This window comes from Mustelus asterias, chromosome 11 (assembly GCF_964213995.1).
Source record: "Mustelus asterias chromosome 11, sMusAst1.hap1.1, whole genome shotgun sequence".
In the NCBI taxonomy this organism is placed as follows: domain Eukaryota; kingdom Metazoa; phylum Chordata; class Chondrichthyes; order Carcharhiniformes; family Triakidae; genus Mustelus; species Mustelus asterias.
The window spans coordinates 62488867-62509163 of record NC_135811.1 but is presented as its reverse complement, the minus strand read 5'-3'; the positions used below and the strand labels follow the sequence as shown (position 1 = coordinate 62509163).

Genomic DNA, 20297 nt, shown 5'->3' with positions numbered 1-20297 from the left:
CTGAAATATTAATCATTCTACACTGGGATACATTACTGAAACATTAATCATTCTACACTGGGATAGATTACTGAAACATTAATCATTCTACATTGGGATAAATTACTGAAATATTAATCATTCTACACTGGGATACATTACTGAAACATTAATCATTCTACACTGGGACAGATTACTGAAACATTAATCATTCTACACTGGGACAGATTACTGAAACATTAATCATTCTACACTGGGACAAATTACTGAAACATTAATCATTCTATACTGGGATAGATTACTGAAATATTAATCATTCTACACTGGGATAAATTACTGAAATATTAATCATTCTACACTGGGATAGATTACTGAAATATTAATCATTCTACACTGGGATAAATTACTGAAATATTAATCATTCTACACTGGGATAGATTACTGAAACATTAATCATTCTATACTGGGATAGATTACTGAAATATTAATCATTCTACACTGGGATAAATTACTGAAATATTAATCATTCTACACTGGGATAGATTACTGAAATATTAATCATTCTACACTGGGATAGATTACTGAAACATTAATCATTCTACACTGGGATACATTACTGAAACATTAATCATTCTACACTGGGATACATTACTGAAATATTAATCATTCTACACTGGGATAAATTACTGAAATATTAATCATTCTACACTGGGATAGATTACTGAAACATTAATCATTCTACACTGGGATACATTACTGAAACATTAATCATTCTACACTGGGATAAATTACTGAAATATTAATCATTTTACACTGGTATAGATGAGTGAAACATTAATCATTTTACATTGGGACAGATTACTGAAACATTAATCATTTTACATTGGGACAGATTACTGAAACATTAATCATTCTACACTGGGATACATTACTGAAATATTAATCATTCTACACTGGGATAGATTACTGAAACATTAATCATTCTACACTGGGACAGATTACTGAAACATTAATCATTCTACACTGGGACAGATTACTGAAACATTAATCATTCTACACTGGGACAGATTACTGAAACATTAATCATTCTACACTGGGATAGATTACTGAAATATTAATCATTCTACACTGGGATAAATTACTGAAATATTAATCATTTTACACTGGGATAGATTACTGAAATATTAATCATTCTACACTGGGACAGATTAGTGAAACATTAATCATTCTACACTGGGATAGATTAGTGAAACATTAATCATTCTACACTGGGATACATTACTGAAACATTAATCATTCTACACTGGGATACATTACTGAAACATTAATCATTCTACACTGGGATACATTACTGAAACATTAATCATTCTACACTGGGATACATTACTGAAATATTAATCATTCTACACAGTGATAGATTACTGAAACATTAATCATTCTACACTGGGACAGATTACTGAAACATTAATCATTCCACACTGGGATAGATTACTGAAATATTAATCATTCTACACTGGGATACATTACTGAAATATTAATCATTCTACACTGGGATAGATTACTGAAACATTAATCATTCTACACTGGGATACATTACTGAAATATTAATCATTCTACACTGGGATAGATTACTGAAACATTAATCATTCTACACTGGGATAGATTACTGAAATATTAATCATTCTACACTGGGATACATTACTGAAATATTAATCATTCTACACTGGGATAGATTACTGAAATATTAATCATTCTACACTGGGATAGATTACTGAAACATTAATCATTCTACACTGGGATACATTACTGAAACATTAATCATTCTACACTGGGATACATTACTGAAACATTAATCATTCTACACTGGGATACATTACTGAAACATTAATCATTCTACACTGGGATACATTACTGAAACATTAATCATTCTACACTGGGATACATTACTGAAACATTAATCATTCTACACTGGGATACATTACTGAAACATTAATCATTCTACACTGGGATAGATTACTGAAATATTAATCATTTTACACTGGGATACATTACTGAAACATTAATCATTCTACACTGGGATAGATTACTGAAATATTAATCATTCTACACTGGGATACATTACTGAAACATTAATCATTCTACACTGGGATAGATTACTGAAATATTAATCATTCTACACTGGGATACATTACTGAAACATTAATCATTCTACACTGGGATAGATTACTGAAATATTAATCATTCTACACTGGGATAGATTACTGAAATATTAATCATTCTACACTGGGATACATTACTGAAACATTAATCATTCTACACTGGGATACATTACTGAAACATTAATCATTCTACACTGGGATAGATTACTGAAATATTAATCATTCTACACTGGGATACATTACTGAAACATTAATCATTCTACACTGGGATACATTACTGAAACATTAATCATTCTACACTGGGATACATTACTGAAACATTAATCATTCTACACTGGGATACATTACTGAAATATTAATCATTCTACACAGTGATAGATTACTGAAACATTAATCATTCTACACTGGGATACATTACTGAAATATTAATCATTCTACACAGTGATAGATTACTGAAACATTAATCATTCTACACTGGGACAGATTACTGAAACATTAATCATTCCACACTGGGACAGATTAGTGAAACATTAATCATTCTACACTGGGATACATTACTGAAATATTAATCATTCTACACTGGGATAAATTACTGAAATATTAATCATTCTACACTGGGATAAATTACTGAAATATTAATCATTTTACACTGGTATAGATGAGTGAAACATTAATCATTCTACACTGGGATACATTACTGAAATATTAATCATTTTACACTGGTATAGATGAGTGAAACATTAATCATTCCACACTGGGACAGATTAGTGAAACATTAATCATTCTACACTGGGATACATTACTGAAATATTAATCATTTTACACTGGTATAGATGAGTGAAACATTAATCATTCTACACTGGGACAGATGAGTGAAACATTAATCATTTTACACTGGGATACATTACTGAAATATTAATCATTTTACACTGGTATAGATGAGTGAAACATTAATCATTCTACACTGGTATAGATGAGTGAAACATTAATCATTCTACACTGGGATAGATTACTGAAACATTAATCATTCTACATTGGGATAAATTACTGAAACATTAATCATTCTACACTGGGATACATTACTGAAATATTAATCATTTTACACTGGTATAGATGAGTGAAACATTAATCATTCTACACTGGGATACATTACTGAAATATTAATCATTTTACACTGGTATAGATGAGTGAAACATTAATCATTCCACACTGGGACAGATTACTGAAACATTAATCATTCTACACTGGTATAGATGAGTGAAACATTAATCATTTTACACTGGGACAGATTACTGAAACATTAATCATTTTACATTGGTATAGATGAGTGAAACATTAATCATTTTACACTGGGATAGATTACTGAAACATTAATCATTTTACACTGGGATAGATTAGTGAAACATTAATCATTCTACACTGGGATAGATGAGTGAAACATTAATCATTCTACACTGGGATAGATGAGTGAAACATTAATCATTTTACACTGGGACAGATTACTGAAACATTAATCATTTTACACTGGGAAAGATTACTGAAACATTAATCATTCTACACTGGGATAGATGAGTGAAACATTAATCATTTTACACTGGGAAAGTTTACTGAAACATGAATCATTCTACACTGGGATAGATTAAAGAAATGTTAATCATTCTACACTGGGATAAATTACTGAAACATTAATCATTCTACACTGGGATAGATTACTGAAACATTAATCATTCTACACTGGGATAGATTACTGAAACATTAATCATTCTACATTGGTATAGATTACTGAAACATTAATCATTCTACACTGGGATAGATTAGTGAAACATTAATCATTCTACACTGGGATAGATTAGTGAAACATTAATCATTTTACACTGGGATAAATTACTGAAACATTAATCATTCTACACTGGGATAGATTACTGAAACATTAATCATTCTACACTGGGATAGATTAGTGAAACATTAATCATTTTACACTGGGAAAGATTACTGAAACATTAATCATTTTACACTGGGAAAGTTTACTGAAACATGAATCATTCTACACTGGGATAGATTAAAGAAATGTTAATCATTCTACACTGGGATAGATTACTGAAACATTAATCATTCCACACTGGGATAGATTACTGAAACATTAATCATTCTACACTGGGATAGATTACTGAAACATTAATCATTCCACACTGGGATAGATTACTGAAACATGAATCATTCTACACTGGGATAGATTAAAGAAATGTTAATCATTCTACACTGGGATAGATTACTGAAACATTAATCATTCTACACTGGGATAGATTACTGAAACATTAATCATTCTACATTGGTATAGATGAGTGAAACATTAATCATTTTACACTGGGAAAGATTACTGAAACATTAATCATTCTACACTGGGATAGATTACTGAAACATTAATCATTCTACATTGGTATAGATGAGTGAAACATTAATCATTTTACACTGGGAAAGATTACTGAAACATTAATCATTCTACACTGGGATAGATTACTGAAACATTAATCATTCTACACTGGTATAGATGAGTGAAACATTAATCATTTTACACTGGGAAAGATTACTGAAACATTAATCATTCTACACTGGGACAGATTACTGAAACATTAATCATTCTACATTGGTATAGATGAGTGAAACATTAATCATTTTACACTGGGAAAGATTACTGAAACATTAATCATTCTACATTGGGACAGATTACTGAAACATTAATCATTCTACACTGGGACAGATTACTGAAACATTAATCATTCTACATTGGTATAGATGAGTGAAACATTAATCATTTTACACTGGGAAAGATTACTGAAACATTAATCATTCTACATTGGGACAGATTACTGAAACATTAATCATTCTACACTGGGACAGATTACTGAAACATTAATCATTCTACATTGGTATAGATGAGTGAAACATTAATCATTTTACACTGGGAAAGATTACTGAAACATTAATCATTCTACATTGGGACAGATTACTGAAACATTAATCATTCTACACTGGGATAGATTACTGAAACATTAATCATTCTACACTGGGATAGATGAGTGAAACATTAATCATTTTACACTGGAAAGATTACTGAAACATTAATCATTCTACACTGGGATAGATTACTGAAACATTAATCATTCTACACTGGTATAGATGAGTGAAACATTAATCATTCCACACTGGGACAGATGAGTGAAACATTAATCATTCTACACTGGGATAGATGAGTGAAACATTAATCATTCCACACTGGGATAGATGAGTGAAACATTAATCATTCTACACTGGGATACATTACTGAAACATTAATCATTCTACACTGGGATAGATTACTGAAACATTAATCATTCTACACTGGTATAGATGAGTGAAACATTAATCATTCCACACTGGGACAGATGAGTGAAACATTAATCATTCTACACTGGGATAGATGAGTGAAACATTAATCATTCCACACTGGGACAGATGAGTGAAACATTAATCATTCCACACTGGGATAGATGAGTGAAACATTAATCATTCCACACTGGGATAGATGAGTGAAACATTAATCATTCTACACTGGGATAGATGAGTGAAACATTAATCATTCCACACTGGGACAGATTACTGAAACATTAATCATTCCACACTGGGATAGATTACTGAAACATTAATCATTCTACACTGGGATAGATGAGTGAAACATTAATCATTCTACACTGGGATAGATGAGTGAAACATTAATCATTCCACACTGGGATAGATGAGTGAAACATTAATCATTCTACACTGGGATAGATGAGTGAAACATTAATCATTCCACACTGGGACAGATTACTGAAACATTAATCATTCCACACTGGGATAGATTACTGAAACATTAATCATTCTACACTGGGATAGATGAGTGAAACATTAATCATTCTACACTGGGATAGATGAGTGAAACATTAATCATTCTACACTGGGATAGATGAGTGAAACATTAATCATTCTACACTGGGATAGATGAGTGAAACATTAATCATTCTACACTGGGACAGATTACTGAAACATTAATCATTCTACACTGGGATAGATTACTGAAATATTAATCATTCTACACTGGGACAGATTACTGAAACATTAATCATTCTACACTGGGATAGATGAGTGAAACATTAATCATTCTACACTGGGATAGATGAGTGAAACATTAATCATTCTACACTGGGATAGATTACTGAAACATTAATCATTCTACATTGGGATAGATGAGTGAAACATTAATCATTCTACACTGGGATAGATGAGTGAAACATTAATCATTCTACACTGGGATAGATGAGTGAAACATTAATCATTCTACACTGGGATAGATTACTGAAACATTAATCATTCTACACTGGGATAGATGAGTGAAACATTAATCATTCTACACTGGGACAGATTACTGAAACATTAATCATTCTACACTGGGATAGATTACTGAAACATTAATCATTCTACATTGGTATAGATGAGTGAAACATTAATCATTTTACACTGGGACAGATTACTGAAACATTAATCATTTTACATTGGTATAGATGAGTGAAACATTAATCATTTTACACTGGGAAAGATTACTGAAACATTAATCATTCTACACTGGGATAGATTAAAGAAATGTTAATCATTCTACACTGGGATAAATTACTGAAATACCAATCGTTCTACACTGGGATAGATTACTGAAACATTAATCATTCTACACTGTGATTAATTACTGAAATATTAACTATTCTACTGTGGGATGGATTACTGAAACATTAAAAATTCTACACTGCGATAGATTCCTGAGACAACGATCATTCTGCACTGGGATAGATTACTGAAATATTAATCATTCTACACTGGGATAGATTACTGAAATATTAATCATTCTACACTGGGATAGATTAGTGAAATATTAATCATTCTACACTGGGATAGATTACTGAAACATTAATCATTCGAAACTGGGATAGATTACTGAAACATTAATCATTCGAAACTGGGATAGATTACTGAAATATTAATCATTTTAAACTGGGATAGATTACTGAAACATTAATCATTCTACACTGGGATAGATTACTGAAATATTAATCATTCCACACTGGGATAGATTACTGAAACATTAATCATTCTATACTGGGATAGATTACTGAAACATTAATCATTCTACACTGGGACAGATTACTGAAACATTAATCATTCTACACTGGGATAGATTACTGAAACATTAATCATTCTATACTGGGATAGATTACTGAAACATTAATCATTCTACACTGGGATAGATTACTGAAACATTAATCATTCGAAACTGGGATAGATTACTGAAATATTAATCATTTTAAACTGGGATAGATTACTGAAACATTAATCATTCTACACTGGGATAGATTACTGAAATATTAATCATTCTACATTGGGATATATTCCTGAAACATTAATCATTCTACACAGTGATAGATTACTGAAATATTAATCATTCTACACAGTGATAGATTACTGAAATATTAATCATTCTACACTAAGAGAAGATGTTACAGGCTTATAGTCTGGAGGAAGTAGATGTTCGGAGGGAGGATGTACGAGCAATTTTGAATAAACTGAAGTTCGATAAGTCCCCTGGGCCTGATGAAATATATCCAAGGATTCTGTGGGAGGCTTTGATCTTTGGGTTCTCACTGTCCACGGGGATGGTGTGGAGATGCTGGCGTTGGACTGGGGTAAACACAGTAAGAAGTTTAACAACACCAGGTGTTGTTAAATTGCTTACACAGGGATGGTGCCAGAGGACTGGAGAGTGGTGAATGTTGTTCCTCTGTTTAAGAAAGGGAATAGAAATGACCCTGGTAATTATAGGCCGGTTAGTCTTACTTCGGTGGTTGGTAAGTTGATGGAAAAGGTCCTTAGGGATGGGATTTACGACCATTTAGAAAGATGCGGATTAATCCGGGATAGTCAGCACGGATTCGTGAAGGGCAAGTCGTGCCTCACAAATTTGATAGAATTTTTTGAGGAGGTAACTAAGTGTGTTGATGAAGGTAGGGCAGTTGATGTCGTATACATGGATTTTAGTAAGGCGTTTGATAAAGTCCCCCATGGTTGGCTTATGATGAAAGTAAGGAGGTGTAGGATAGAGGGAAAGTTGGCCGATTGGATAGGTAACTGGCTATCTGATTGAAGTGGAGATGCCGGCGTTGGACTGGGGTAAACACAGTAAGAAGTTTAACAACACCAGGTTAAAGTCCAACAGGTTTATTTGGTAGCAAAAGCCACACAAGCTTTCGAGGCTCTAAGCCCCTTCTTCAGGTGAGTGGGAATTCTGTTCACAAACAGAACTTATAAAGACACTTATAAATTGAGTCTGTGTCTTTATAAGTTCTGTTTGTGAACAGAATTCCCACTCACCTGAAGAAGGGGCTTAGAGCCTCGAAAGCTTGTGTGGCTTTTGCTACCAAATAAACCTGTTGGACTTTAACCTGGTGTTGTTAAACTTCTTATCTGATTGAAGACAGAGGGTGGTGGTGGATGGAAAATTTTTGGACTGGAGGCAGGTTGCTAGCAGAGTGCCACAGGGATCAGTGCTTGGTCCTCTGCTATTTGTGATTTTTATTAATGACTTAGAGGAGGGGGCTGAAGGGTGGATCAGTAAATTTGCTGATGACACCAAGATTGGTGGAGTAGTGGATGAGGTGGAGGGCTGTTGTAGGCTGCAAAGAGACATTGAAAGGATGCAAAGCTGGGCTGAAAAATGGCAAATGGAGTTTAACCCTGATAAATGTGAGGTGATTCATTTTGGTAGGACTAATTTAAATGTGGATTACAGGGTCAAAGGTAGGGTTCTGAAGACTGTGGAGGAACAGAGAGATCTTGGGGTCCATATCCACAGATCTCTGAAGGTTGTCACTCAAGTGGATAGAGCTGTGAAGAAGGCCTATAGTGTGTGTTAGCTTTTATTAACAGGGGGTTGGAGTTTAAGAGCCATGGGGTTATGCTGCAACTGTACAGGACCTTGGTGAGACCACATTTGGAATATTGTGTGCAGTTCTGGTCACCTCACTATAAGAAGGATGTGGAAGCGCTGGAAAGAGTGCAAAGGAGATTTACCAGGATGCTGCCTGGTTTGGAGGGTAGGTCTTATGAGGAAAGGTTGAGGGAGCTAGGGCTGTTTTCTCTGGAGCCGAGGAGGCTGAGGGGAGACTTAATAGAGGTTTATAAAATGATGAAGGGGATAGATAGAGTGAACGTTCAAAGACTATTTCCTTGGGTGGATGGAGCTATTACAAGGGGCATTAACTATAGGGTTCATGGTGGGAGATATAGGAAGGATGTCCGAGGTAGGTTCTTTACTCAGAGAGTGGTTGGGGTGTGGAATGGACTGCCTGCAGCGATAGTGGAGTCAGACACTTTAGGAACATTTAAGCGGTTATTGGATAGGCACATGGAGCACACCAGGATGATAGGGAGTGGGATAGCTTGATCTTGGTTTCAGATAAAGCTCGGCACAACATCGTGGGCGGAAGGGCCTGTTCTGTGCTGTACTGTTCTATGTTCTATTCTATACTGGGACAGATTACTGAAACATAAATCATTCCACACTGGGATACATTACTGAAACATTAATCATTCTACACTGGGATAGATTACTGAAATATTAATCATTCTATACTGGGATAGATTACTGAAACATTAATCATTCTACACTGGGATAGATTACTGAAACATTAATCATTCTACACTGGGATAGATTACTGAAACATTAATCATTCTACACTGGGATAGATTACTGAAATATTAATCATTCTATACTGGGATAGATTACTGAAATATTAATCATTCTATACTGGGATAGATTACTGAAACATTAATCATTCTACACTGGGATACATTACTGAAACATTAATCATTCTACACTGGGATACATTACTGAAATATTAATCATTCTATACTGGGATAGATTACTGAAATATTAATCATTCTATACTGGGATAGATTACTGAAATATTAATCATTCTATACTGGGATAGATTACTGAAACATTAATCATTCTACACTGGGATACATTACTGAAACATTAATCATTCTACACTGGGATACATTACTGAAATATTAATCATTCTACACTGGGATAAATTACTGAAACATTAATCATTCGATACTGGGATAGATTACTGAAACATTAATCATTCTACACTGGGATAGATTACTGAAATATTAATCATTCTATACTGGGATAGATTACTGAAACATTAATCATTCTACACTGGGATACATTACTGAAACATTAATCATTCTACACTGGGATACATTACTGAAACATTAATCATTCTACACTGGGATACATTACTGAAACATTAATCATTCTACACTGGGATACATTACTGAAACATTAATCATTCTACACTGGGATACATTACTGAAACATTAATCATTCTACACTGGGATACATTACTGAAACATTAATCTATCCCAGTGTGGAATGATTACTGAAACATTGATCATTCGACACTGGGATACATTACTGAAACATTAATCATTCTACACTGGGATACATTACTGAAATATTAATCATTCTATACTGGGATACATTACTGAAACATTAATCATTCTACACTGGGATACATTACTGAAACATTAATCATTCTACACTGGGATAGATTACTGAAACATTAATCATTCTATACTGGGATAGATTACTGAAACATTAATCTATCCAAGTGTGGAATGATTACTGAAACATTAATCATTCGACACTGGGATACATTACTGAAACATTAATCATTGTACACTTGGATAGATTACTGAAACATTAATCATTCTACACTGAGAAGTGAAGATGTTACATTAATCATTCCACACTGGGGGGGAGGGGGAGAAGGGGGGAAGGGGGAGGGTGGAAGGGGAGGGGGGGAAGGGGAGGGGGGAGGAGGGGAGGGGGGGGAAGGAGGGAAGGGGGAGGGTGGAAGGGGAGGGGGGAAGGGGAGGGGGAAGGGGGGAGAGGGGGAGAGGGGGGAGGGGGAGGGGGGAAAGGGGGGAAGGGGGAAAGGGAGAAGGGGAAATAGGGTGGAGAAAGGGGGGGAAGAGGGGGGAAAGGGCATGAAAGGGGGGGAAGAGGAGGAAGGGGAGGGGGGAAGGGAAGGGGGTAAAGGGGGTAAAGGGGGAGGGGGGAAGGGGGGGTGAAATGGGGGAGGGGGAAGTGGGGAAGAGGGGGGAAAGGGGGGGAAGAGGGGGGGAACGGGGGTGGTGGAAGGGGGAAGGGGAGGAAAGGGGGAAAGAGGGGGGAAGAGGGGGGAAAGGGGAAGGGGAAGAGGGGAGGGGAAGAGGGGGGAAGGGAGGGGAAGAGGGGGGAAGGGGGAAGAGGGGGCGGAAAGAGTGGGGGGGAAGGGGGGATGGGGTTAGGAGGGGAAAGGGGGGGAAGGGGGGAGAAAGGGGGGAAGGGGGGAGAAAGGGGGTGGAAGGGGGGAAGGGGGAAATGGGAGGGAAAGGGTAGGGGAAGGGGGGTAATGGGGGAAAGGGGGGGAATGGGGGGGAAGGGGAAAGGAGGGGGGAAGGGGAAAGGGGGGAGGGGAAGGAGGAGGGGGAGGGGGGAAGGGGGAAGGTGGGGGAAGAGGGGAAAGGTGGGGGGAAAGGGGGGAAGGGTGAGAGGGGGATGGGGTGGGGAAAGGGGGGGAAAGAGGGGGAAAGAGGGAGAAAGAGGGGGGAAGGGGCGGGAAAGGGGGGAGAAAGGGGTGGAAAAGGGGTAGGAATGGGGGGAAGGGGGGAGAGAGGGGGGAAAGGGGAGAGAGGGGGCAAGAGGGGAGGGTGGAAGGGGGAGTGAGGGGGAAGGGGGGAGAGAGGGGGGAAAGAGGGGGGGAGGGGGGGAGGGGGAAAAGTGGGGGGAAGGAGGGGGTGAAGGGGGGAAGGAGGGGGGAAGGGGGGAATGGGGGGAGGGGTGGGGGAAGGGGGGAGGGGTGGAGGAAGGGGGAAGCGGGGGAAGGGGGTCCGCTGACACTCTGGCTGAAATCGGGGAGGGGGAGAAGGAGGGGGAAGGGGGGTTCACTGCCATTCTGCTTGAGGTCGATGGGGGGGCGGGGAGGGGCGTCTGCTGTCACTCTGCCTGTGATCAGTCGGGGGGAAGGGGCCTGCAATCGGTCTCGGGGGGTGGGGGGATAAGGGGATCGGTAATGTTGTGGGGGTGGGGCAATACCTGTGGGGGCCGGGGGAGGCATTATCCGGCCCGGGAGGGATGTGGCAGGGGAGCCACATTCTATCATTTTTTTGTCTGCGCAGTTGGAGGCACCGATTGGAACTGCAAGATTTTGGGCGCGTTGAGCCCCACCCACAGGCTTGTGCAGTGCCATTTGGAATCGCTGATATTTTTGCAAGCAGGGTGCGTATGTGGGCGCCTGAGAACAGGTCTAAAATTCGAATCTGAAACACCCCCAATGTTTCAAGTCCGCCCAGCACTTAGAATGAAAATGGTAAAATAGGGCCCTGGGCGCGGGGAGGTGGGGGCGGGGGGGAGGGGGGGGGGGGCAGTTATGTGGAATTTACCATTGGTGTGGGGGGGGACTTGGAATTTATCATTAAGTGTGGGGGTTTGCAGAAAGTACCGTTGGATGTGTAGGTGATGTGGAATTTGCCATTGAGTGTGGGGGGGATGTGGAATTAAACATTGGCTGGGACGGGGGTGGTGGATGTGGAATTGGACATCGGGTATGGCGGGGATGTGGAATTAAATATAGGGTGTGGGGGATGTGGAATTGGATATTGGGATTGGGGGGGTAGTGGATGTGGAATTGGATATTGGGATTGGGGGGGTAGTGGATGTGGAATTGGATATTGGGATTGGGGGGGGTAGTGGATGTGGAATTGGATGTTGGGATTGGGGGGGTAGTGGATGTGGAATTGGATATTGGGATTGGGGGGGCGGGTAGTGGATGTGGAATTGGATGTTGGGATTGGGGGGGTAGTGGATGTGGAATTGGATATTGGGATTGGGGGGGTAGTGGATGTGGAATTGGATATTGGGTGTAGCGGGAGGATGTGGAATTGGATATTGGGATTGGGGGGGTAGTGGATGTGGAATTGGATATTGGGTGTAGCGGGAGGATGTGGAATTGGATATTGGGTGTGGGTATATCCCTACCTGTTGAACTGGAAATTGATTTGATATGTGCCAAGCCAGAAGCTAGAGGAACTAATTGATATCTTGGCTGAGCTGATGATTTGGATATCAGGCAAGATTTACGGCAAATGCTCAATTGCACAGTGAGCAAAGTCTATTTATTCAGCAAATAATGTTTATTTAAACAGCGCACTATCACAGACTAGAGATTTCATTTCAATAGTCTTGATGAATACGAGTAAACGGAGCAAATAATTGAAAGTTCTCCCACAATGGTGAATTCTCCAAAGAAATGCAGAAGCTGGAGGATATTTACATGATACGGATTGTGTGTGTGATTAACCGGGAGATTTAGGAATCTACTCCATCCTGGCCAGGAATATAATGCCAATATATTTAAGCCTACCGGCTGCCCCACTAATTCCAGCTTTTCCATGTCACCCTCCCTCCGTCTTTAGCCATGTCTTTAAACAATTAGAGACTATATCCAAGGAATAATGAGCAGGAATATTTCACTTTAAACTTGCGGTCACCTTCAGTCACAGTGATAACCTTGCAGTGGATTTAAAGAAATTAATCCCATTGGCCCATAGCTATTGTTTCATGTTCTCAAGCATTCATCAGGGGATGTGCCCTGTTCTCTGATTTGTGGCTGAGGGCTTGCAGAGTTTTAACTTTTAATTTGCTGAAAGATCTTCAGTCAAGTCAACCTGATTTTTTGGTAAGTTGTTTTTAAGTATGCTGGGATTTCCTGTGGCCGAGCTGGCCTGAAACTTATCAAGGTGTCACTGCTTGTCCCCAGCAGAAGGACATTTTTACAGAACATTTGGAGCCAGTGTTCCTTGCATGGGCATTGGAATGTAAGCTATATGCAGTAAGGCCTAACCATGATGGGGTCTGGAGGGTCCAGAGCCTCTGTGTTGGCTCTATTTGATTGGCCAAATGGAGCAGTGCAATCGGGTTTCTGATCAATTCATTTGCCGGTTCCCAAAGAACTTTTGGAGTATTTGAATGCTAACACAAGGCTTGTGGGCAGTGTGAAGAACTCGGAGAACAAGCTCACAGGAAGAAGACAACATCTGAGAAGAAGAGAAAGACGATATCTATACAGCAAAATCCTGACCAGGTTTCATATGCAAGTGGAAATCAACCTTCAGTCATAAGAACATAAGAACATAAGAAATAGGAGCAGGAATCAGCCATCTGGCCCCTCGAGCCTGCCCCACCATTCAATAAGATCATGGCTGATCTGACGTGGATCAGTTCCACTTACCCACCTGATCCCTAAAACCCCTAATTCCCCTACCGATCAGGAATCCATCTATCCGTGATTTAAACATATTCAACGAGGTAGCCTCCACCACTTCAGTGGGCAGAGAATTTCAGAGATTCACCACCCTCTGAGAGAAGAAGTTCCTCCTCAACTCTGTCCTAAACTGACCCCCCTTTATTTTGAGGCTGTGCCCTCTAGTTCTAGCTTCCTTTCTAAGTGGAAAGAATCTCTCCACCTCTACCCTATCCAGCCCCTTCATTATCTTATAGGTCTCTATAAGATCCCCCCTCAGCCTTCTAAATTCCAACGAGTACAAACCCAATCTACTCAGTCTCTCCTCATAATCAACACCCCTCATCTCTGGTATCAACCTGGTGAACCTTCTCTGCACTCCCTCCAAGGCCAATATATCCTTCCGCAAATACGGGGACCAATACTGCACACAGTATTCCAGCTGTGGCCTCACCAATTCCCTGTACAGATGCAGCAAGACATCTCTGCTTTTATATTCTATCCCCCTTGCGATATAGGCCAACATCCCATTTGCCTTCTTGATCACCTGTTGCACCTGCAGACTGGGTTTTTGCGTCTCATGCACAAGGACCCCCAGGTCCCTTTGCACAGTAGCATGTTGCAATTCTTTTCCATTTAGATAATAATCCAATTTGCTATTATTTCCTCCAAAGTGAATAACCTCGCATTTGTTAACGTTATACTCCATCTGCCAGATCCTCGCCCACTCACTCAGCCTGTCTAAATCTCTCTGCAGACCTTCTACGCCCTTCACACGATTCACTTTTCCACTTATCTTTGTGCCGTCTGCAAACTTTGTTACCCTACACTCAGTCCCCTCCTCCAGATCGTCTATATAAATGGTAAATAGTTGAGGCCCTTGTACCAATCCCTGCAGCATGCTACTAGTTACCATCTGCCAACCAGAAAAGCACCCATTTATTCTGACTCTCTGCTTCCTGTTGGATAGCCAATCCCCAATCCACGTTAACATCCTACTCCCAACTCCGTGTGACCCAATCTTCTTCAGCAACCTTTTGTGAGGCATCTTATCAAACGCCTTTTGGAAATCCAAAAACACCGCATCCATCGGTTCCCCTCCGTCAACCGCACTAGTCACATCTTCATAAAAATCCAACAAATTCGTCAAACACGACTTTCCCCTCATGAATCCAGTCAAGTAACAGAATGCATAAATATTTCAAGAATGCATAAATCAAATAATGTCTTACTATTGTCTTAAGTAGCTACAAAATAAAGGAAATTGGGTTTAAGTATCTAAAGATGACTGTATCTTTATTGACTAGTAGTGGTTAAAACAGACATTTTTTTTTGTTCTGCTACAGACCTTTCTTTTTGCATTCAGGTGCTCGTGATATCTCTGTGTTGAGTCTCCGGGTATTTCACTGGCCCACAGAGTGATTCCCACCTTGGTATATGTAACTCCCATCACCATCAAAGGCATTAGGTACGTCAGTGCGATCACCACAAGTTGGTACCTGGAATATGCAATCATCAATTATGCAAACTGGATGTTTTAGTGATTCCAAAAGGGTTTTGAAAAATTTGAGCTAAAAGTGAGTGACTTAATTCAAAGAATTGGAGATTGTGTCTAAGTTCTGGGAATAGATAAGAAATTAGGTGAACAGTAGGAAGCACAGGACCGGAAGGTACATAACCAATTTGGTGCTTTGTTCTGCGGAGAACCACTTTGCCCTCCATTTAGAAACTAGAAGCAGGAGGAGGCCATTTGGCCCTTTGAGCCTGCTCCGCCATTCATTTTGATCACGGCTGATCTTTCGAATTCAATATCCTGATCCCACTTCCTCTCATATTCCTTGATCCCTTTCGCCCCAAGAACTATATCTAATTTCTTCTCGAAATCACACAACATTTTGGCCTCAACTACATTCTGTGGGAGTGAATTCCACACATTCACCACCCTCTGGGTGAAGAAATTTCTCCTCACCGCAGTTCTAAAAGGTTTCCCCCTTATCCTCAAACCAGAACCCCTAGTCCTGGACTCCCCCACCATTGGGAATATTCTTTCTGAATCTACCCTGTCTAACACTGATAGCATTTTGTAACTTTCGATGAGATCCTCTTTTATTCTTCTAAACTCCAGTGAATATAATCCTAACCGACTTAGTCTCTCCTCATATGACAGACCTGCCATTCCAGGAATCAGCCTAGTAAACCTTCGCTGTAGCAAGGACATCCTTCCTCAGATAAGGACACCAAAACTGCTCACAATATTCCAGGTGTGCCCTCACCAATGCCCTATACAATTGCAATAAAACATCCTATCCCTATACTCAAATCCTCTCGCTATGAAGGCCAACATACCATTTGCCTTCTTTACTACCTGCTGTACCTGCTCGCTTACTTTCAGTGACTGATGCACGAGGACTCCAAGGTCTTGTTGATTTAATTTATTATTGTCACATGTATTAGTAAACAATGAAAAGTATTGTTTCTTGCACGCTATACAGACAAAGCATACCGTTCATAGAGAAGGAAACAAGAGAGTGCAGAATGTAGTGTTACAATCATAGCTAGGGTGTAGAGAAAGATCAACTCAATGCAAGCTAGGTCCATTCAAAAGTCTGGTGGTAGGGAAGAAGCTGTTCTTGAATCAGTTGGAATGTGACCTCAGACTTTTGTATCTTTTTCCCGACGGAAGAAGGTGGAAGAGAGAATGTCTGAGGTGTGTGGGGTCCTTAATTATGTTGGCTGCTTTGCTGAGGCAATGAGAAGTATAGACAGTAAATAGATGGGAGGTTGATTTGCGTGATGGATTGGGCTACATTCACAACCTTTTGTAGTTCCTTGCCGTCTTGAGCAGCGCAGGAGCCATACCAAACTGTGATACAATCAGAAAGAATGCTTTCTCTGGTGCATCTGTAAAAGTTGGTGAGAGTCGTAGCTGACATGCCAAATTTCCTTAGTCTTCTGAGAAAGTGGAGGCGCTGGTGGGCTTTCTTAACTATAGTGTCGGCATGGGGGGACCAGGACAGTTTGTTGGTGATCTGGACACCTGAAGTTCTCAACTTTTTCTACTTCGTCCCCATCAATGTAGACAGGGGCATGTTCTCCTTTACGCTTCCTGAAGTCGATGACAATCTCCTTTATTTTGTTGACATTGAGGGAGAGATTATTGTTGCCACACCAGTTCACCAGATTCTCTATCTCATTCCTGTACTCTGTCTTGTCATTGTTTGAGATCCGACTTACTACGGTGGTGCTGTCAGCAAACTTGAAAATCGAGTTGGAGGGGAATTTGGCCGCACAGTCATAGGTGTATAAGGAGTATAGTAGGGGGCTGAGAACACAGCCTTGTGGGGCACTGGTGTTGAGGATGATCGTGGAGGAGGTGTTGTTGCCTATCCTTACTGATTGTGACCTATGGGTTAGGAAGTTCAGAATCCAGTCGCAGAGGGAGGAGCCGAGGCCCAGGCCACGGAGTTTGGAGATGAGTTTCGTGGGAATAATGGTGTTGAAGGCTGAGCTGTAGTCAATAAATAGGAGTCTGACATAGGTGTCTCTGTTATCTAGGTGTTCCAGGGTTGAATGCAGGGCCAGGGAGATGGCATCTGCTGTGGACCTGTTGGGGCGGTAGATGAAATGTAGTGGATCCAGGTAGTCCGGGAGGCTGGAATTGATTCATGCCATGACTATCCTTTCGAAGCACTTCATAATCATGGATGTCAGAACCACCGCCGATAGTCATTAAGGCACGCTGCTTGGCTTTTCTTTGGTACTGGGATGATGATGAAGCAGATAGGGACCTGAGATTGTTGTATCCACCTCTTTCAATTTACACCCATTCAAATAATAATCTGTCTTCCTATTATTGCTACCAAAGTGGATAACCTCACATTTATCCACATTATACTGCATCTGCCATGCACATGCCCACACACTCAGCCTGCCCAAATCACGCTGAAGTATCTCTGCATCCTCCTCACAGCTCACCCTCCCACCCAACTTTGTATCAACTGCAAATTTGGAGATAATGCAATCAGTTCCCTCTTCCAAATCATTAATATATAATGTGAACAGTTGGGGTCCCAGCACAGATCCCTGCGGAATCCCACTAGTCACTGACTGCCAATCAGACAAAGACCCATTTATGCCAACTCTTTACTTCCTATTTGCTAACCAGCTTTCTATTCATCTCAAGACATTATCGGCAATCCCATGTGCTTTAACTTTACATAGTAGTCTGTTAAGTGAGACCTTGTCAAAAGCCTTCTGAAAGTCTAAAACCACATCCACTGGTTCTCCTTGGTCAACTCTACTCGTTACATCCTCAAAAAAAACAATAGATTTGTCAGCATGATTTCCCTTTTGTAAATCCATGCTGACTTTGTCTGATTATATCACTGCCTTCCAAATGCTGAGTTATGAAATCCTCGATAATAGACTCTAGCAACTCCCCCAGTACTGATGTTGGACTCACTGGTCCCTATTTTCTCTCTACCTCCCTTTTTGAATAGCGTGTTTACATTAGCTACCCTCCAATCTGTAGGAACTATTCCAGGGTCCAAAGAATTTGGAAAATAACCACCAATGGATCTGCTGTTTCCAGGGCCACTTCCTTAAATACTCTGGGATGAAGATTATCAGGACCTGGAGATTTATCCACCGTCAATCCCATCAATTTCCCCAAAACCATTTCTCTACTAATGTTGATTTCCTTCAGCGCCTCACTGAAACATGTTTCTCTCAGCACTTCTGGTACATTATTCATGTCTTCCTTTGTGAAGACTGAAGCAAAGTACAAATTTAATTCCTCAGCCATTTCTTTATTCCCTGTAATAAATTCTCTTGCTTCTGACTGTAAGGGGCCTACATTCATTTTTGTCAATCTTTTTTTCTTTACATACCTATAGAAACTTTTACAGTCAGTTTTTATGTTCCCCGCTAGCTTACTTTCATACTCCATTTTTCCCTTCTTAATCAATCCCTTGGTCTTCCCTTGTTGAATTTTAAACTGTTCCCAATCCTTAGGCCTATTTTTCCAGAGCTTTCCCATTCTGAAGCCTTCACTCCATTTTCTGGTCATATTGCAGAGCCAGAGACCTTGCAAACAGTCTCAGAATGGAGGCATTAAGTCCTATTGGCTCAATGAATGTTTACAGCCTCACTGCAAAACACGTCCAAACACAATGCACAGGAGCTTCACTAACTACTTCCATAAAGTAAGTCAAAAACACCTCCTCTGCAATTCACTTTCTGCTCTTTAAAAAACATTAAACTCGTTCAGTTTATGTTCACAGGTTCAGTTGTGGGTGCCTTTGCTGAGACCTTTAAACTGATTTGATAATGATATTACTGAGTCCGTGTGTGTGCCCAGACCATTGTAAAACCATTGTCAAATAAGTTGTAACAGCTGTCTGACATTATGGTAGGACCTATTCTGAAATGTCCAGCACACACTTTGTGGTATTCCATTGCAAGGGAGGAAGTGTTAGGTTTGTTAGAGAATATAAAGACTGACAAATCCCCAGGGCCTGATGGAATCTATCCAAGGCTGCTCAGGGAGACGAGAGATGAAATCGCTGGGCCTCTGACGCAAATCTTTGTTTCGTCACTGGACGCAGGTGAGGTCCCAGAGGATTGGAGGATGGCTAATGTGGTCCCGTTATTTAAGAAGGGTAGGAAGGATAACCCGGGTAATTATAGGCCGATGAGCTTGACGTCCGTGGTGGGGAAGTTGTTGGAGAAGATTCTTAGAGAT

At 40.0% G+C, this 20297-nt stretch overlaps 1 protein-coding gene across 1 annotated transcript in view; it reads right to left on the bottom strand.

Moving 5' to 3' along the window:
* Positions 1–20297, bottom strand: part of tacr2 (tachykinin receptor 2) — a 126446-nt gene that overhangs the window by 24649 nt on the left and 81500 nt on the right. The window contains exon 3 of the mRNA XM_078223686.1: positions 15903–16053. Within this exon, the coding sequence (XP_078079812.1) occupies positions 15903–16053 (151 nt within the window). The remainder of the gene's footprint in view (positions 1–15902; positions 16054–20297) is intronic.